The following is a 21,934-nucleotide window of genomic DNA, read 5'->3' on the forward strand; positions in this document are numbered from 1 at the left end:
TTGCCTGGATTTCCTCAAGTTCAACTTCACTAAACACTTTATTCTGTATAATAAATCACCTTTGATCTGCTAGTCGTTGTTCACTAACATTTGAATCTGGATATTATTGTTTCCATAATTCATACATTGACTTTAAATAACCTCTTTTTTCTGGCTCTGAGTTGTAGTAACAGGCCATTATGGCACGGTTTTTATCTGCACTATATTTTTGTCATTTTGATGGCTGGTCCACTTGTAGCCCACTTGTCAATGGATGTCCAGGGACCCCAACATCCGCCGCGGCCCTTGTTAACCCGTGCACCGACCGATGCAGTATAGAATTTTTATTCGTTTCTTTCACCATATTTATGGGTTGGAGGGTTTTTTTAATGGGGCCAGGTTGCCAACCTGACCCCAACCCTCCTCCTTTCTCATCCGGGCTTGAGACCGGCAACGGCAGAGTTTTTATTATTATTATTATTATTGTACAATTGTATCACAGCGGCCAGTTGTTTCACCGGATTTGGCATTGGTTACTAGTCGGGCCCCACCCAGGGGCCTAGGACGTCGTAACGTATTTTCGTAATATGCGTGCAGATCCAAGCAGTGCGGCTTTTTGCATTTGACTGATGGTGATTTTGTCAATTTTTAACTGTTTTAAATGTAATTCCAGTGCTTTTGGAATAGCACCCAGTGTGCCAATTACCACTGGAATTACCACTGCTGGTTTGTGCCATAGTCGTTGAATTTCAATTTTTAAGTCCTGGTATTTTGCGATTTTTTCATGTTCCTTCTCAGCTACCCTGCTATCACCTGGTATTGCGATGTCTATGATTGTGACCTATTATTATTATTATTATTGTACAATTGTATCACAGTGGCCAGTTGTTTCGCCGGATTTGGCATTGGTTACTAGTCAGGCCCCACCCAGGGGCCTAGGACGTCGTAACGTATTTTCGTAATATGCGTGCAGATCCAAGCAGTGCGGCTTTTTGCATTTGACTGATGGTGATTTTGTCAATTTTTAACTGTTTTAAATGTAATTCCAGGGCTTTTGGAATAGCACCCAGTGTGCCAATTACCACTGGAATTACCACTGCTGGTTTGTGCCATAGTCGTTGAATTTCGATTTTCAAGTCCTGGTATCTTGCGATTTTTTCATGTTCCTTCTCGGCGACCCTGCTATCACCTGGTATTGCGACGTCTATGATTGTGACCTTATTTTTCTCAACCAGTGTGATGTCTGGTGTATTATGCGCCAGTATTTTGTCGGTTTGTATACGGAAATCCCACAAGATCTTGACCATCTGATTTTCTGTGACTTTTTCAGGCTGATGTTCCCACCAGTTTGTTGCTGTTTTAATATTATAATTTTTGCACAAATTCCAATGGATCATTTGTGCTACTGAATTGTGCCGCAATTTATAATCAGTCTGCGTGATTTTTTTACAGCAGCTGAGTATGTGATCAACAGTTTCGTCAGCTTCTTTGCAAAGTCTGCATTTGGCATCATCAGAGGATTTTTCGATTTTGGCCTTAATGGCATTTGTGCGGATAGCTTGTTCTTGCGCAGCCAGGATTAGTGACTCTGTTTCTTTCTTTAATGTACCTGTTTTTAACCATAACCAAGTTTGTTCCCTGTCCACTTTATCTTTTATTTTTTCCAGAAATTGAGCATGCAGTGCTCTGTTCTGCCAACTCTCCATTCTTGATTTTATCACATCTTTTCTGTATTCTTGTTTTGTCTGTTGGGCCTTCAGTAGATTTTTGTTCTTTACTTCGATTAATAGATGTTCTTGACTTTCTTTTAAATAATCAGCCAGTGCATGTTTTTCTTCTTCAACTGTTTGCTTCACTTGTAATAATCCTCTGCCACCTGATTTTCGGGGCAGATATAGTCTATCAGTATCACCACGTGGATGTAAACTGTAGTGCATTGTCATTAGTTTCCTGGTTTTTCGGTCCAAAAGGTCCAAATCAGTTTGTGTCCAGTTAACTATGCCAGCTGTGTATCTTATAACTGGTATTGCCCAGGTATTTATGGCCTTGATTGTATTTCCACCATTCAATTTAGATTTCAAAATTTTCCTAACTCTGTTGGTGTACTCTCGTCTGACAATAGTTTTTACTTCTCCATGCTTGATGTTATCCAACTGCAGAATGCCTAAGTATTTGTAGGCTTCATTTTCTTTGCATTTAATTAGTTGGCCATTGGGCATTTCAATTCCCTCAGATGCAGTGATTTTGCCCCTTTTTATGGATACAGTGGCGCATTTTTCCATGCCAAACTGCATTGAAATATCGGTGCTGAATACTCGGACTGTATTTGTCAATGATTGGATTTCTATTTCTGACTTTCCATAGAGTTTCAAATCATCCATATATAGTAAATGCGAAATTTTTTCAGCTTTTTTGGCTGTTTGGTAGCCTAATTTCATTTTTTTTAAGATTACTGATAGAGGGATCATTGCGATGATGAAGAGAAGAGGTGAAAGTGAATCACCCTGGAAAATTCCTCGCTTGATATTAACCATTCCGTAGATCTCATTCCCTACTGCCAACTCAGTTCTCCATTGTTTCATTGCCTTTTCAGTAAAGGATGTAATATTTTTGCTAATGCCAGTTGTTTCTAAGCATTTTATGATCCAACTATGTGGCAGTGAGTCAAATGCCTTTTTGTAATCAATCCAGACCATATTCAAGTTCGTTTTTTCTGTTCTTACAATTTTCTAATATCATTTTATCAATTAGAAGCTGATCTTTTGTGCCCCTGCTCCTTCTTTTGTTGCCTTTTTGCTCTACTGGCAAGATGTTGTTTGTTTCCAAATAATCCATCATGTTATCTGCAATAATGCCTGTGAGTAATTTGAAGGTTGTTGGCAAGCATGTTATTGGTCTATAGTTTTCAGGTGTTGTTCCTTTAGTTTCTTTGTGAATCAAGTATGTTTTTCCAGTTGTCAACCATTCATCAATTTGGCCCTTTTGTAAAATTTCATTCAGTTGCCTGGCCAATATTGCATGTAAACTGGTCAGATATTTGAGCCAGAAACCATGTAATTGGTCCTTTCCAGGTGATGTCCAATTCTTTACCTTTTTAACTCGATTTTTGACCATCTCAGTTGTTATTTCTAATACTTGCATTTGTTTGTTGCCAATGCTTTTCTCAAAGTCATGTATCCACTTTGCTTCCTTGTTGTAGTCCTTTGCATTTTCCCACAATTCTTTCGAGAATTCAACTGTGGCCTGTTTTTCTGGTTTTTCACTTTTGGTGTCACCATTTACATTAAGACTTTGATAAAAACGCCGTTGGTCTGATCGAAATTGCTGATTTTGTTTATATTGGATGATTCGTGCCTCATATCTTTCAATTTTTGTAGCTGTTGCTGTTATCTGCTGTTTTACAATCTCTACAGCTTCATTGATGTTTCTTGTATCCAATCTATATCTCCTGATTAGCCGATCTATGATTTTGTTGTTTTTAAGCCATTGCTCATGCATGTTCTTTAAGTTACTAGCATCTGCCCTTAATTTTTTTATTTTTTGTTCTAAACGGATTTTCCACTTTGGCTTTGATGCTTTTTCTGTTGTGTGACTAGGTACTTTAATTTTAATGCCTAGTTCATTAGTGACTATTACAGCTGCGCTGTACATTAACTGGTTTGTTTCCAAGATGGATCCCGGTTCAATTGTTGAAAACACTGCATTAACCATTTTCATGATAGGGGCCAAAATTTTCTTCGGCACAGTTTTTAGTGATGGTAAACGTTGCCTTTCCTCATTAAGCAGAAAATGGTCCATGATCTTATCCTTCAATTCTTTTTGTTTTTGAGTTAGTTCATCAGTTGGTTCAGTGATAACTGGTTCTAGTGGTGGTGATGTTATTTCCTCCCCGAGAGCTTCTTCTGGGAGTTCTACTATAATGTCTTTAGTTGTGTCTTGAATATCAGTTATTTCCGCTTGTGATATTGTTTTTTGGGTTTTGCAATTTGCCTGAATTTCCTCATGTTCAACTTCACTAAACACTTTATTCCGTATAATAAATCGCCTTTGATCTGCTAGTCGTTGTTCACTAACATTTGAATCTGGATATTGTTGTTTCCATAATTCATACATTCGCTTTAAATAGCCTCTTTTTTCTGGCTCTGAGTTGTAGTAACAGGCCATTATGGCACAGTTTTCATCTGCACTATATTTTTGTCGTTTTGTTGGCTGGTCCACTTGTAGCCCACTTGTCGACGGATGTCCAGGGACCCCAACATCCGCCGCGGCCCTTGTTAACCCGCGCGACGACCGATGCGGTATGGAATTCTTATTTGTTTTTTTCACCATATTGTATGGGTTGGCGGGGGTTTTTTTACGGGACCAGATGCCAACCTGATCCCAACCTTCCTCCTTTCTCATCCGGGCTTGGGACCGGCAATGGCGGAGTTGTTGTTGTTGTTGTTGTTATTATTATTATTATTATTATTATTATTGTACAATTGTATCACAGCGGCCAGTTGTTTCGCCGGATTTGACATTGGTTACTAGTCAGGCCCCACCCAGGGGCCTAGGACGTCGTAACATATTTTCATAATATGCGTGCAGATCCAAGCAGTGCGGCTTTTTGCATTTGACTGATGGTGATTTTGTCAATTTTTAACTGTTTTAAATGTAATTCCAGTGCTTTTGGAATAGCACCCAGTGTGCCAATTACCACTGGAATTACCACTGCTGGTTTGTGCCATAGTCGTTGAATTTCAATTTTTAAGTCCTGGTATTTTGCGATTTTTTCATGTTCCTTCTCAGCTACCCTGCTATCACCTGGTATTGCGATGTCTATGATTGTGACCTATTATTATTATTATTATTGTACAATTGTATCACAGTGGCCAGTTGTTTCGCCGGATTTGGCATTGGTTACTAGTCAGGCCCCACCCAGGGGCCTAGGACGTCGTAACGTATTTTCGTAATATGCGTGCAGATCCAAGCAGTGCGGCTTTTTGCATTTGACTGATGGTGATTTTGTCAATTTTTAACTGTTTTAAATGTAATTCCAGTGCTTTTGGAATAGCACCCAGTGTGCCAATTACCACTGGAATTACCACTGCTGGTTTGTGCCATAGTCATTGAATTTCGATTTTTAAGTCCTGGTATCTTGCGATTTTTTCATGTTCCTTCTCGGCGACCCTGCTATCACCTGGTATTGCGACGTCTATGATTGTGACCTTATTTTTCTCAACCAGTGTGATGTCTGGTGTATTATGCGCCAGTATTTTGTCGGTTTGTATACGGAAATCCCACAAGATCTTGACCATCTGATTTTCTGTGACTTTTTCAGGCTGATGTTCCCACCAGTTTGTTGCTGTTTTAATATTATAATTTTTGCACAAATTCCAATGGATCATTTGTGCTACTGAATTGTGCCGCAATTTATAATCAGTCTGCGTGATTTTTTTACAGCAGCTGAGTATGTGATCAACAGTTTCGTCAGCTTCTTTGCAAAGTCTGCATTTGGCATCATCAGAGGATTTTTCGATTTTGGCCTTAATGGCATTTGTGCGGATAGCTTGTTCTTGCGCAGCCAGGATTAGTGACTCTGTTTCTTTCTTTAATGTACCTGTTTTTAACCATAACCAAGTTTGTTCCCTGTCCACTTTATCTTTTATTTTTTCCAGAAATTGAGCATGCAGTGCTTTGTTCTGCCAACTCTCCATTCTTGATTTTATCACATCTTTTCTGTATTCTTGTTTTGTCTGTTGGGCCTTCAGTAGATTTTTGTTCTTTACTTCGATTAATAGATGTTCTTGACTTTCTTTTAAATAATCAGCCAGTGCATGTTTTTCTTCTTCAACTGTTTGCTTCACTTGTAATAATCCTCTGCCACCTGATTTTCGGGGCAGGTACAGTCTATCAGTATCACCACGTGGATGTAAACTGTAGTGCATTGTCATTAGTTTCCTGGTTTTTCGGTCCAAAAGGTCCAAATCAGCTTGTGTCCAGTTAACTATGCCAGCTGTGTATCTTATAACTGGTATTGCCCAGGTATTTATGGCCTTGATTGTATTTCCACCATTCAATTTAGATTTCAAAGTTTTCCTAACTCTGTTAGTGTACTCTCGTCTGACAATAGTTTTTACTTCTCCATGCTTGATGTTATCCAACTGCAGAATGCCTAAGTATTTGTAGGCTTCATTTTCTTTGCATTTAATTAGTTGGCCATTGGGCATTTCAATTCCCTCACATGGAGTGATTTTGCCCCTTTTTATGGATACAGTGGCACATTTTTCCATGCCAAACTGCATTGAAATATCGGTGCTGAATACTCGGACTGTATTTGTCAATGATTGGATTTCTATTTCTGACTTTCCATAGAGTTTCAAATCATCCATATATAGTAAATGCGAAATTTTTTCAGCTTTTTTGGCTGTTTGGTAGCCTAATTTCATTTTTTTTAAGATTACTGATAGTGGGATCATTGCGATGATGAAGAGAAGAGGTGAAAGTGAATCACCCTGGAAAATTCCTCGCTTGATATTAACCATTCCGTAGCTCTCATTCCCTACTGCTTTTTCTGTTGTGTGACTAGGTACTTTAATTTTAATGCCTAGTTCATTAGTGACTATTACAGCTGCGCTGTACATTAACTGGTTTGTTTCCAAGATGGATCCTGGTTCAATTGTTGAAAACACTGCATTAACCATTTTCATGATAGGGGCCAACATTTTCTTAGGCACAGTTTTTAGTGATGGTAAACGTTGCCTTTCCTCATTAAGCAGAAAATGCTCCAAGATCTTATCCTTCAATTCTTTTTGTTTTTGAGTTAGTTCATCAGTTGGTTCAGTGATAACTGGTTCTAGTGGTGGTGATGTTATTTTCTCCCCGAGAGCTTCTTCTGGGAGTTCTACTATAGTGTCTTTAGTTGTGTGTTGAATATCAGTTATTTCCGCTTGTGATATTGTTTTTTGGGTTTTGCAATTTGCCTGAATTTCCTCATGTTCAACTTCACTAAACACTTTATTCCGTATAATAAATCGCCTTTGATCTGCTAGTCGTTGTTCACTAACATTTGAATCTGGATATTGTTGTTTCCATAATTCATACATTCGCTTTAAATATCCTCTTTTTTCTGGCTCTGAGTTGTAGTAACAGGCAATTATGGCATGGTTTTCATTTGCACTATATTTTTGTCGTTTTGTTGGCTGGTCCACTTGTTGCCCACTTGTCGACGGATGTCCAGGGACCCCAACATCCGCCGCGGCCCTTGTTAACCCGCGCGACGACCGATGCGGTATGGAATTCTTATTCGTTTTTTTCACCATATTGTATGGGTTGGCGGGGTTTTTTTTTTACGGGACCAGATGCCAACCTGATCCCAACCTTCCTCCTTTCTCATCCGGGCTTGGGACCGGCAACGGCGGAGTTGTTGTTGTTGTTGTTGTTGTTGTTGTTATTATTATTATTATTATTATTATTATTTATATACTGTATGTGTGCATTTATTTATTTATATTTCTTGGCCATCCAGCTCTGGTAGACTGAGAATTGTACAAAGCTAGGGAAAACCTATACCATCTAAAAACATTGAATTACAGAGACAAAATAATCTAATACACAGCAGAAATAACAAAATAAAATTGAACAATTGAACAAATAATAAATATCAATCCCAGGTCTGGCACCAGAGCAGATTGTCATAACTTTCCGGAACACCAGGAGAGGGAGAAGCAATCTTATTTCTATAGGAATGCTCTTCTGGGAGCAATTGGAGAGGGGCAACAGAAAGTCACACTTCCTATGCCCCACAAAATGGCAGTATTTAATGGAGGGGACCTGGATCACACCCACTTTGCTTGCATGTAATGGTCAGGCAGAAACAGTTGGAAATAAGTGGTGTCTCAGATAACCAGGCCCAATGTAAGATTTATATTATTGTGTGTATTATTGGGTATAGAAATAATCACCTTATACTTCAGGCACATTAATAGTGATTATCTGCCATTCAGATACACTCAGAAAACTCATACATTCAGTATGCAAGCACAGTAGTACAACTCCTAGGGAAGCACATAATGGCCTTCATGTAGCTCATAACAAATATTAAGTCATGTCTAAAATAACTAAATGATAATTGCCTTTCATCCAATTCTGTTCTGTATCTTTCTATCTTAACAAAAGCAGCAAACCTAACTTGCATCTCTTTCACAGCCCATCTATTATAACCTAGTAATGGGTAAATAAGACCTCGGGGGGCTGGAGGGGGGGGGGTTCAACAAATTGAACTTAAAACATTTTTTACCATGCAATCTTTACATATAGCTGATGTTTCATTTTCTCATAGTCTTTTCTCAGGTGCTAATCTGTTCACACACCAAAACTATTTACAAGTATGTGGAAAGAAAATACACCCTCTTAGAGTTGTATGGTTTTACATATCTGGACATAGTAAAATCACCTGGTCCTTAGCACATTATACAATATCATCATTTATTTTACAAAACTAAAGCCACAATGGAGAAGCCACGTGGGAAAAACTAAGTAAACCTGTTGTGACTCAGCAGTTTTGCTGAGAGTTCTTTCGGGATCAAGATTCATTAGGCAGCTGGGAGTGGTTAGAAGCAAGTTTGGAGATAAAAGGACGGATGCTGCCATGCCCCAGTTGCTGGAGTCAACATACGTTCCTTCGTTCCTTAGTGTGTTCCGTGTTTGGTAAAAGATTGTTTGATTACTAATCGTGATTTATGCCTGTTACACTTGGACAAGTGCTTTGGTGTTTCTTGTAAACTGATCCGTGAAGACTTTGGAAGAAGTGCATATTGCTTGTAAGAGTTTTGTTTTGAATTCTTATCGGAGTTTTTGTGTTTATGTTATTTTCTGGGCTCGAAGCCAGTTTGAACTGAAAACTGATAAAGACAGAAGTCCTTTTAAGTTTGTCTGCCTGCGTTTGTTAACAAGCCGTGCAAGGGGGGGTCAGAACAAAACCCTTACTGCTTCTATAGGTATGAAGAAGTTAAGTAGTAGCCAGATGCTGCTAATCAAGTGCCCTCGATCAACTGATGATTGCCAAGTATGACTACCTCTATAGAAGCTGAAGTTTAGAAGTTTACTACTCTCCAGCATTGAGGTGTGTATTGACATAGTGCCAAAGAGGAAAGACATCAGCGGTGATCTCGGAGAAGCAATTGTTGCTGTCCATCAATCTGGGAAGGGTTATAGGCCATTTCCAAAAAAATAAAAAATCCATCATTCTACAGTAAGGAAGATTATTCACAAGTGGAAAGCAAGCAAGACAGTTGCCAACCTACCCAGGATTCAATGTCTCAGCAAATTCACTCCAAGGTCAAAGCATGCAATGCTTAGGGAAATTGCAAAAAAATATACACGAGTTACATCTCAGATTCTACAGGCATGTTAAATGTTTTTTTTTTTTAAATATATTTTATTCATTTTTCACATTCCATTTGCAATCACTTATATACAGGGTATTTACTATAAGAAAAGAAAAAAAGAAAAAGGGAATAAAACGAACAAATAAAAAGGAAACACAACTCATCATTCACAACCCCACCTAACCCTTCCATCCTCCATACACCCCATCTACCCCCTCCAACTTTCCTTTCTCCCTCTAACACTCCCCTCCTACTTCCCTTTCCCCACAAACCTTTCTCCCCTTACTCCCCAGACACCCTCCTTACATTCCCCTTACTCCTTCCTTACTCCTCCCTCTTCTTTCCCTCTACCTCCCTCCTTGGTGTATGCCTTTATTCGAGTGTTGTTTGATCTGATAAAAGTAAAATGAACCAAGGGAAAAAATAAAAAAATAAAAAAATAAAAGAAAGAAAAAACTACCGTATATAAATACATTCTTATTCTTATTAAGACTATTTTAACACCCCCCCACCCCCCCCCACAAATCCCCATCCCCAATCCTCCCGACTTCCCAGGGCCCACACCTGGCACTACCTTCTGTCTAAAATATCTTGTATACATATGGATTAAAAAATAAAAGTAATATGTCAAAAGAAAGAAAAACAGAAAAAAAAAGAAGAGAGAAAAAAAAGAGAAAAGAAAAAAGAAGAAAAAAAGAAAAAGAAACCACTCTTTGTGTTGATCTCAGCCCCCCATCTTTATCTATGCTTAAATAGTATAAATCATTCTATCTATATTTTATTCTCGTCTCTTACTTCTTTGCTATTTACCCCAACCTTCTGTAGACTCTCCCGTTCCTCTTCCTAAACCTCATGATCCCTTCCGATAAGATTTAAGCAACGTGGTTCATGCCACATATTCAAATATGACTTTACAGAAGAGTAATCAAACTTTCCCTTCTAGTAAAATTTAAACAGCGTAAGTGATCTTTCTTAACCTCCTTTTCAAACAGTAATTCAAAATAATCTAGCCAAGCTTCCCCTTCTTAGTAAAATTAAGCAGCGTAGATCAAATATTACTTTACACAGAAATCAATTTCTATCTTAAGATAATTCCAACCGACTTTCTCTTCTGATAGGATTTAAATAACGTAGTTCATTCCACATGCATTTTACCCTCATCCCTTACTTGTCTAATATTTACCACTATCAAATTTATACTAGCATTTGTTTAAAATCTAACTCAAAGCAATTTCAACCAACTTTCCCTTCTAATAAAAGTTAAATAGCATGGATCATTCCACATATTCAAACAATACTTTCAGCAAGAGTCAGTTAACCTTCTGTTTTAAAATAGTCCCTTCTAACAAAGTTTAAACAACATAAATCATTCCGCATTCTTTTTATACTTATCTTAAGATAATCCCAACCGGCTTTCTGTTCTAATAAGCCTTAAACAACGTAAATCATTCCACATATATTTTACCCTCATCCCTTGCTTGTCTGATGTTTACCACTATCAAATTTATGCTAACGTTAATTTAAAATCTAGCTCAAAGTAGTTTCACCCAGCTTTCCCTTCTAATAAGAATTAGTCCGCTTTTTCTACCGGAGAGAGGTCTCAAACCCTCATTCAGTCCTCAACTTTGGCGAGTATTTTAAAATGTCTAAATTCTCGATCTCCGTTTTTCTGCTTCTCCGAGGGAGGAAGGGCTACCCCCTCCATCTTGCAACCACATGGCCTGCCGTTTGCCTTCTCCTTCCGCTTGTCTCTCCTCTCTTCCAAGCGAGTCAGGAAGTCCCGCCTTCAGAATCCTGCAATAGAAATCTTGAGCCTCCGAACAGAGTTAAGACGAAATCTTTGATTCTCAAATGTAACCGTGATGCCGGCAGGGGCCTCCCATCTGTATCGAATCTGTTGACTCCTAAGCTCCTTAGTTAAAAAGGTGTAGTCCCTTCTTGCCTTTAACATCTGGAAAGGTATTTCTTTGAAGACAATCAAGTTCTGGCCATCAACTCGGAGACTGTTATTATAAAACTTTTGCACAATCGCATTTCTAGATTCTTTTGTAGAGAAATGTATAACTATGTCCCTCGGGAGCTGTCGCTGTTCCGCTATCAATGAGTTCTGGCGATAGATTTTCCGAATCTGCCAATCAAAGTTAAGTCCCGGGCTTCCCACCGCATAGCTGAAGGCTTCAGCAAAGGTCTGTTTCAAATTCTCTTGCTCCTTTTCACGGAATCCTCTGACTCTTATTGCAAATGCCTTCCTATTAAAATTTATCATCATGAGCTGTTCTTCATTGTCTCTAATTTTTTGTTGTAAAATTTGAATATTGGTAGTCAAATTAAAATTAGCCTTCTCCAAACTTTCCAATTTGTTCTCTATTTCAGCAGAGTAATCTGACAGGGCAGACACGGCTGCAAACGTATTCGCCTTCATTTGATTAACTTTAGACTTTAAATCATCATATAGTTCCAATACAAATTCCTTAATTTCTTGTTTAAAGGCATTAAACATTTTAAAGAAATATTCCTGTGTTAGAAATTCTCCAGTAGAGGGCATAGGAGACAAAGGCTGTGGTTCCAGTAAAAATTCTTTAAATTCTTTAGACATATTTGTAGCAAGACGCTTCTTTGACCTGGGTGCCATAATAAATAAACAAGTAAGCAGCGCTTTGCTCCCCTCTATTTCCAAAGAAGAAGAGTTTATTTTGTTAAGGAGCGGTCTGCAGGAAGGTAAAACCGGCTAAGTACATCCACTATCAATCATCCACGGAGAGAAATCGCCATTTTGAAGTCCATTTAGACAAAGAAGTCTCTAAGACAAATGGTGCTGGTATTTAAGATAGTAATAAAAGCATAAATCTCACAGGGGTGGGACCCGCCCGTATCAATTCTAGCTTGAAAAAACTTTGTTTTGTCCTGGGGGGGGCTAGCCTGTCTGGGGCTGCCAAAAAAAAAAGGCAGCTGAGAAGAACTGGCTGGAGATAAAAGCTCTGCTCCGGCTGGATCTAATCTCTGTCCACAGCCAAAAAAAAGAAAAGGGCTGTGGCTTACGAATAGACCCTCGCCTACAGAGCTACTCCCTGCCCCTTTTTTTGCCAAAAAGGGGTGCTATCTATGATCTTATTTAGATATACAGACCAGATCTCTGAGGAGCTCGGTGGAGCCCTCCTCGGCAACAGGCCACGCCCCCAGGAAGTCAGGCATGTTAAATGTTAACGTTCATGACAGTAAAATTAGAAAAAGACTGAATAAGTATGGTTTGTTTGGAAGGGTTGCCAGAAGAAAGCCTCTTCTCTAAAAAGAACATGGCAGCTCAACTTAGGTTTGCAAAGTTGCATCTGAACAAATCACAAGACCTTTGGAATAACTGTCCTTTTGACATACGAGACCAAAGTGAAGATTTGTGGCCATAATATATAGTGCTACATTTAGCAAAAATCAAACACAGCATATCAGCACAAACATCTCATTAAAGTGGTGGAAGAGTGACGATTTGGGCTTGTTTTACAGCCACAGGACTTGGGCACCTTGCAGTTATTGAGTTGACCCTGAACTCCTCTGTATACTAAAATGTTCAAGAGTCAAGTATGAGGCCATCTGTCCAACAACTAAAGTTTGGCCGACATTGGGTTACATACAACAAGACAACCTTCCCAATCATATCAGCAAATCTAGAACAGAATGGCTGATAAGGAAAAGAACCAAGGTGTTTCAATGGCCCAGTCAAAATCCAGACCTCAACTTGATTGAAATGCTGTGGTGAGACCTCAAAAAAGTTGTACATAAATTCCCACAAACCTCAATGAACTGAAGCAATGTTGTGAAGAAGACTGGGCCAAAGTTCTTCCACAATGATGTGAGATACTGATACAGTCATACAGAAAACGATTACTTCCAATTATAGCTGTTACAAGCTACTGTATAAGGTGTACTTAGTTTTTCATACCAGGCTTCTCCATTCGAGCTTTCTTGCTGTAAAATAAATGATGACATTGTGTAATAAGTCACATTTTGTTGTTCATCCGAAGTTCTATTTGCCTATTTTAAGAACTGTTAAGGACCAGATGATTTTTACTATGTCCTGATGTATACAGCCATAGAACTCAAAGTGGGTGTACTTACTTTTTTACATGACTGTAGGCCAGTGGTGGGTTTCAAAAATTGTTCGAACCTACTCTGTGAGTGTGGCCTCCTTTGTGGGAGTGGCTTGCTGCCCATGTGACCGGATGGGAGTGGCTTGCCGCCTATGTGACCAGATATGAAGATGCCGACAACACTTGTCAGAACCACCTTAAATTACCTCTCACACAGCACTGGCATGCATAAGAATATGATGTAAACTTGTTTTTTAAAAGGCATCTTTGGCTTGCGTTAAAACAACTTCAACACAAGCAATGTTCTGATTGCACCACAAACGCAGTAGTCATCCTTACCTTTCACAGAGGCACTGAGTTTTATAAATATGAGCATATCCATCATATCCAAGGACCAGTGGTGGGTTTCAAAAAATTTTGGAACCTCTTCTGTAGGTGTGGCCTGCTTTCCGGGTCCACTGTTGGAACCTCTTCTAACCGGTTCGGTAGATTTGACGAACCGGTTCTACCGAATAGGTGCGAACTGGTAGGAACCCACCTCTGCTGTAGGCCCTCAAAATTGGACATGTGCTTGTAAAAAATATTTTCTATGTTATTGCAAATGATGAAACATAAAAGGAGATGACATGTTTTGTTATTTGGATATGCTTCCAGGAGTTGCTGTTACAAGCCACACTGCACAATGACACATGAATGCTCTTGACCCAAAAAATAAAAATTAACAATCCAAAAGACAATGACAACAGTCTTTGTTTAGTGAATGCCTCATTTAACAACTATTTTCAGTTACAATGGTGATACAACCAACCGTCACATTTATAGCCTTTGCAGATCTGGAAAGCAAAGAGAAGCTGAAGTAAAATAGCAAGCACCATTTTGTGAGACAATAAATTTTCAACAGTCTATATTAGTGTTCTGAGGGTTTTTGTCAGCAATCTATTTTCCAAGATTCTTGCATGATTGCAAGAGATTGTCACTAAAATACGGCAACAGTTTTCTGCTTATGTATATACTGAAATACTGAAAACATAAGCTCATTCATTATATCCAACCCACTAGTCTACAAATGCCTTGATTTAACTAATTGTGTGATTATGCATTGGCAATAAATATGCAAAATAAGTAAAGTATTTCTCTCCTGGAAACCTTAAAGGAAAAAATAACCAGTCTATACAATCAGTATAGACTGACACAAAGAAATTGTGCTGTCTTGCTCACTCACACATGGTGATGGTTGTGATGGTTTTATTAATATTTCTCAGCAATTCCCTTCACCAAAAACCCAACTGTCCCCATTAAATTTAGCCAAAAACAAACCAATGCTAGTCCACAGAGCAATGGCCAACAAGTCCACAAGGTGCTTGAAAGTTCCCAAACAAGCTAAGTCCACTAGACAAATTAAATCTGCAATACAAAAGGGTTCATGAGACAAGAATCCAGAATCCACAAGGCATGATCCAAAGTCAAGGCACAGTGTCAGTCCAAAACAAAGCAGGAATCACAATGACCAAGAAACTGAACACTTTGTTCTCAGTATCATCTCCATCTGTCTCCTGTGTTAAATTGCCAGCTTCCGGTGTAGCCCATCAAGAGGGATGAAGCTGCTGCCTCATGAGTAGCCAAACTAACCTTTGCTTTTCCTGCCTTTTCGCTGCCCTTCCTGTTCTCAGATCAGGTGGAGAAAGCAGTTCCTCTTTCTAATCACTGACCAGCTGCAGTTCTGTGGTTTCCCCACCAGAAGCTTCAGGGGTTTTCCTGCTTCAGCTGTGCTTCAGCCAACCACTCTCAGTCATCTGCTCATCCGGTCACTCTCCCGTTGACCATTTATCTCACTTGGCCTCATAATCCCCATCTCGGAGCAATCAGCTGACTCCCTTCCTGATGTGCTGGGGACTGGCTCATCCCCCTCCAAACCGACATCTGGAAAGGCATCTGGGGAAGCATCAGGGGCAGTCATCACAGAAATTCCTTACCGTATGGCAAACTCTCTCCCTCATTGGCAAGTAAATAACATAGGCGTTCCCCTGCTATTATTAGGAGTCAGACTCAACTAAAGCTATATTCCCCAACTACCCTGATCAGTAATTTAGTTCATGGAATTGCTTCTCATTCAACTTTTTTTTTACCATTTTTTAAAACAGTGAGAATAGTCACCATTTTCCGGCTAAGACATTACGAGATTCTCAGAGCCACCTTCTTACTGATCCTCAATCTTGGAGAGAAACTAGTGCAGATACTGAAAAGAACAAACTAGGTAAGAAATAATTACAATATTTTTATAGTAAGTTTTAAAAGTATCTTGTTAGGCTGAGGCATCAAATCAGATCATTTCAGCCAAAGATAAAATGAGAACATTTTAGGTTCACAAGCTGAAAGTTTGGACTGAGCACATATCTTGGTACAGTAGACCTCAACTTACAACCATTATTTTAGTAACCATTTGAAGTTACAACAGCACCCAACAAAATGACTTATGATTGTTTTTCACACTTATGACCAATGTGACTGCATCCTAATGGTCACATGATCAAAATTCAGATGTTTGGCAACTGATTCATATTTATGACAGTTGCCATGTCACTGTCCTGGGCTCATGTCACCTTCTGACAAGCAAAGTCAATGGGGAAGACAGATTCAGTTAACAACCATATTACAAACTTAACAACTGCAGTGATTCACTTAACAACTGTGGCGAGAAAGGTTATAAAATGGCGCAAAATTCACCTAACTGTCTCAGTTAGCAATAGAAATGTTGGGCTCTGCCTTCCATTCCATTGATTGTGTTTTCCTTCTGGACTGATTCCAGGGGTTGTAAGGCGGAGACATTGTTTTATAGTCATCCCACTCTTTTCTCTGGCTAATTTCAGGGTGCTTGGAGGGAATGGAGGAGAATTGACCCTTCTTTATAGGATTTCTTAGAGTTGAATACTGTTTAAGACTTTAACACAAGGCTGCTAGGCAAGGTCATCTGCCAGCATGGGGTCAGGTGCCATAAACCTGCAGATGATACTCAATTATATATGACTGCCCAAGTGATATAAAGCTGCTGTCTTAATATATGGATGTTGTTAGGGTCTAGGTGGGGAGAAACAAGAGTCAAATTTAAACCCAGTGAGACAGAGTGGCAGGGTTTTTGGCTATCCCATTTCTGAGGACTTTCCAATTTTAGTTGCACTTCCCCAAATGATGATCACAGCAGGAGTGTCTGCATAGATCTGCATTGTGCACAGTGATGTTCTTTCCTTAGTTGTAAATTTTTATGCCTTAGTCACTATGCAGTTGAATTATTGCAACACATTCTACACGGGCTGCCATGAACACCACTCAGAAGGTACACAAATACAGAAAGAAGCAGTGTGAGTGGTTATTAGTGCCCTTTGGTTTACCCAGACAATGCTTCTGCTCTTATTTGTCAGTAAGCTTCAAGGTGTAATATATTTAAAACAAAGAAATCATTGCTTAAGACAATATTTTTTTTAAAGGTATGAGCAATCCTGCATTATCTATGGAAAATGAAATCTAATCTTGCAAGTAAAGAAAACAACATTGGGTCTTAAAGTAAGTTTTTTTTTTGATGGCTGTTTCATATTTAATAAAATTATTCAGTATTTCTCAACTTTGGCAACACACAGATGTATGCTGGCGGGGGAATTCAGGGAGTTAAATCCACACATCTTCAAGTTGCCAAGGTTGAGAAACATTGCTTTACTTTGTAATTTCTGTAATCATGTAGAATGAAGCCATTAATCAAATTATTTTTCACATAATACTTTTTTGTAGAAAAAGCACTGTTGATGAAAGGATGAAGAATTCATTCACTATATCAGCATTCATCAACCAACTACTCAGTCCACTACTACATGGATGTGCTCAGAAAAATCTCAAGGCCTAATTAGCTGTCTCTGCATCATCCCTTGAAATATCTGAGGACACCTCGATTATCATAAAAATAATGGTTTGGCTAAAATAGAATATGGTTACCGTGCAAAATGGAAGTCTTGAAAATGACACATTGGGAATGATGGAAATCTTAATGTATACAGGACAAGTGTTAATCCTTTAGAGATAATAGGCGTGGTTTTGGATCAACATTTATAGTTCAAGTGAGCATAAACTTTATATATAATCTAAACACACTTTTGGAAGCAGTTCTTGAATTTTAAATGGAAATCTTGCTTGTGATTTCCACCTGCAAACTACTTTTATTCCTTGGACTATAAAGAAAGCTTTCTCAGTTCATTGAGTAGCTTGTTTGTTGATTGCATATGAGCAAAAGATATTTTTGATTGCTGCCTTCAGTTGAGTTAGCAAAACTGTTTTAATTATAAACTAGCCTCAGGTTGGACAATCATGCTCATGCATACCTTTATATAAGGGCTAGATTATAATTTCTCTTATTTCATAACTGAGACCAAAACAAACTTCACATTTATTTATATATGTAAAAATAAGGAGGGTAGTTAGAACCATGCTCAGAGTAAGGCTTTTTGAAACTTTATGATAGCGAATTCAGTTACTCAATCTTACTTGAAATGATTTTTTTTTTAATTGACAACGGTCAATTTAAAACTTTGACCTAAGTTTGTATCAATAAGAGGCTTTGTTGTATCTGAGCATCCTTAAATTGCTGCATTTCTATTACCCTGGTGATTTACATATGAAGAGATGTAAATATCATGTAACAGTCATGTTCATACTTTTACTGTGGTTCAGATTATATTCTTAATAAGATAACTGGATCTAGCAGAGACAAACTTTAAATGAAGGCTTTAATGAAATTTTATATGATCTAAGAACCAAATTTAAAACTTATGAAATTTCGGAAGCCAAGGAACTTAACAGTTTCATAGAACTGGTTTTATCAGTGCCTTTGCATGTACAGTGGAAGATGAAATTAATACATTTAAGCTGCACATAATACAATATGCTGTTTACATAAAATAGGTTATAATCAATTTCAAAATGGTCCATAAACAGTTTGGTTAGGGAAGAATATGAGAAAATTGTACATCTTACCAAAAAGAATTTAAGAAACAAAAAAAAATGTTTTCGGAATCACTTTGGAAGTGACTTTAGACTTCTAAACAGGCACTACGCATAGATCTGACTGAATGACATTCCTCAGCTGCAGTTGTCTCAAATATTTTTTTAAAAGCACATTATTTTCTGTAGCTGAATAGATTTTAAATATTTCAGAATGGTCTTGTGGAGAATAAATGAGATAGCATGATGATATTGTGATGATATTATTACAACTGTAATAGTGTAGATTTGGATTTTTCCCTGATATTTTAATCTTTGAAAAATCTCAGTAGGATCTAATCACCAAAAGTGCCAGAATATGACCCATAAAATTTGGGATATTTGAAAAGGTTGTGTACTTCTAGTTTATAGTTTTACACAACATATATTAGCATTGACAATTCATTTTCATAGCAATGTTCTAATTATTTATATTTAGATACGGAAGTGATGAGAATAAAATGAGAATACTCCTTATACTGTTTAATCATCATATACTGTACATTGTGAAATGTTTTGCTCTGTTGGGTTGTCTTTAAAATATGTGTAAATTGAAGGGGAAAATTTGCAATTCAGTTCTCATACACTTGTTAGATATAAGATCTTACAGTATTTTTCAGTAAAATTCAAAATAACGGAACAGACATGTCTCTCTCAGCATGTCTTCATGAAAACAGACTGTCAGCTGTCCAATGCCAAAATTTTGCAGGGAAGGGACACTTGAACATATTCAGGTTGTAAGAGCCATGTAAAACTAGAGAAGAGTTTATGGTAGATATGAGGTTTTAAAATAATGTATCTTCTTTTAATACATTGGGCATAGAATTAAATTGTTTCTTCACATTACAACTATCTCTATTTTGCTCTGGAAGTAAATGCTATTGACTTTTACAATCAGGAGACTTCCAATAAAAGGTTTGGGATTGGAGTGAGTAGTGAGATAGCAATCACAATAAAGAAAAAGAAGAGACATCTCTGCAACTTGGTATTCCAATCAGCTTTGTTCAAATTCCCATTGCAACTGTGTGGGGAAAAGGATTCTGCACATTATCTGCTATACACTTGCATTTGGGAAACCACAACTTTGATGAACTGAAAACTAGGGATCTTGCCTGATTAAAGACAATTAATTGTAATCAATTACATCATTTTTGCTTGATTGGTTTATTGCTAGGGTGGGCAATCTTTGTGTGTTTGAATGTGTGGCAGGGAAGAGCCTTGTCATTTTCTAACATTGTGTTTCACTTGTTTTAGGATTCCCACTATAGTTTTATTTGATTCCTGTGTTACATGTGCACTAAAAAATTTGGTAAGTGGGTATATTGTGATTTGGGATGAATGTAAGTTCTGAAGGGGAAAAAATACCTTAAATGATGCAGACATTGCTTCATGCAAGAGAAAAAAGAAATGCTTCTGTAGAAGCTGAATACAGCAGAAAGAATCTTAAGTATTTGTGTTAGAAATGTATTGCCGTATTAAGCAAGGATCTTTTAAAATGCCTATAGCACAACCGTGTACACATTGTTGGATTTATTCTATGTTTTTCATATATTTTTTTCTAAAAGTAGAAAGCAAAATATTTAATTATAGCAAAATCTGAACAAATTGATTTGAATTCTTCAGTGTTATTTCATCAGATTTTAAACATTCCTTTTGCACTTAGAAAATGTAGCTATCTCATCCTACTAACTGGAATCCAGAATAGTTGATAGTGAAAATCCAGCTGCTATAAAAATGATAGAGATACTCCTTGACTTACAAATGGTTGTTTAGCAGCTATTCAGTTACAGTGGCTGTATGATCCAGACTGAAAGCTCCAATGGTTGCCTCCTGGGCCTGCAGTCACATGACCACTTTGGGCATTCAGCAACCAGGCTGCATGTATGGCTATGTGCAACATCCCATGGTCACAAGACATTTTACAGCAATTTTGCTGAAAACCACACTCATAATGAATGATTGGCTCACTTAACAACTGTGGTATTTGCTCCACAAGAAGTGTTCACTTAATGACTGCCAGAAAAAGGATAAAATTGGGCTGATAAATGATTAATCCATTTTATAGCTATTACAATTTACGACCATGGTGGACAGACTACATTACATTCCTAAGTCGAGGACTACCTGAACAAATAATTATGTTCCAACTACATTTTCCTAACTCTTCCTGCACCTTTCATAGCAGTATTCAAACTCTGAATACTAATTATCAACAGTATGTTTTGGTGAAACCATAGCAACTATGAAATTTCCACAGCAAAACTGCAGTTAGATGATAATCCTATTGACTGAAAATGTTTTAATCATAATTTTGTCTGATTTCTAAAAGGACTCACTCTGCATTGTACAAATGAATTAAAATCCATAAACGTAGACTTTAGTTAACTGCACACAGTCAAAACTAATCAATTACCTTTGTGAAATAGGTTTATGCCATAGGTTCGCCATTACAGGTATAGAGTAAAGGATTTGACACACAACCTTGTGGGGTACCAGTGTTAAGAATAAAGGCTGAAGAGATGATTACCTAATCTGACCCTTTGAGAGCGGCCAAACGGGAAATCCATAATCCAAAGGCAGATTGAATAAGAAAGTAATCATATTATAACAGCAACCTTCTTCAGTTTGTCTTTCTGCATAATTATCAGAAGTGCTGTACCATTTAAAATCAAAAGAACAGAACACAGTTGGAATCAACATGAAATATTCCAGTTTTACATAGAAGATTTGAAGTCTTAGTTTTTAAAAATTCATATGTTGCTCATAGAGTAATGCAAGTAGAATTCCACCTTGAGTTTGCAAAACAGAATCCAACTTCTTTAAAGGAAACCAGCCTGTTTCATTCAAGATTGAACACTTTTCTAAAATCAAATAATTTCTGGAACACTCTGGGGATGGAATCTTCCATGGTGGGATGTTTGTACAGCCTAACTCTCATGCTTGTTATGATTGTCAAGACCATCGTTTTGTTGTTAATACAGAAACAGTAGTTATCGTGGCTCTCAAAAAATGTGCACAAAAAAGATATTCAAACAGTGCAGAAAGGGATAAAGAGTGAAAAGTATCTCCAAAATCCAAGGGGATTAAATACTTTTTATTAGTATGGTGCCTAATGCTGTATGAAGATAACCTTGAAGAAATAAAAGGGCAGTGTCATAAACATTAGATTAGCCTTGAAATGGAAGAGGATGAGTCATCTTAATTCTTTTGGACACCTAAACAAGTCCAGTTTTTGCATCCTAAACATCAAATCCAATGCAGTTTATGAAAATAAGAAAATGTCCATTTGCTGCACACCAAGCTAACTTTAGTGACCTACCATATTTTTTGGAGTATAAGATGTACCTTTTCCCCAAAAAAATCTGGGTGCGTCTTCTACATTGAATACAGCATTTTTGGCCTACCAAAACCCCGCCCACTTTGCAACAATGGATGTGCAGAGGGCTTGGGAGGCTTGCAATGTGCTCCTGGGGGTTGGAAAGG

General features: G+C 37.8%; 1 protein-coding gene across 1 annotated transcript in view; it reads left to right on the plus strand.

The window, feature by feature from the left end:
- ZDHHC2 (zinc finger DHHC-type palmitoyltransferase 2) overlaps positions 1-17,022 on the plus strand; it is a 53,142-nt gene extending 36,120 nt beyond the window's left edge. The window contains exons 12-13 of the mRNA XM_032223640.1: positions 15,575-15,683; positions 16,912-17,022. Coding sequence (XP_032079531.1) covers positions 15,575-15,683; positions 16,912-16,952 — 150 coding nt within the window. The 3' untranslated portion in view covers positions 16,953-17,022. The remainder of the gene's footprint in view (positions 1-15,574; positions 15,684-16,911) is intronic.
- Positions 17,023-21,934: the final 4,912 nt, after the last annotated feature.

Source organism: Thamnophis elegans, chromosome 9 (genome assembly GCF_009769535.1).
Source record: "Thamnophis elegans isolate rThaEle1 chromosome 9, rThaEle1.pri, whole genome shotgun sequence".
NCBI lineage: Eukaryota > Metazoa > Chordata > Lepidosauria > Squamata > Colubridae > Thamnophis > Thamnophis elegans.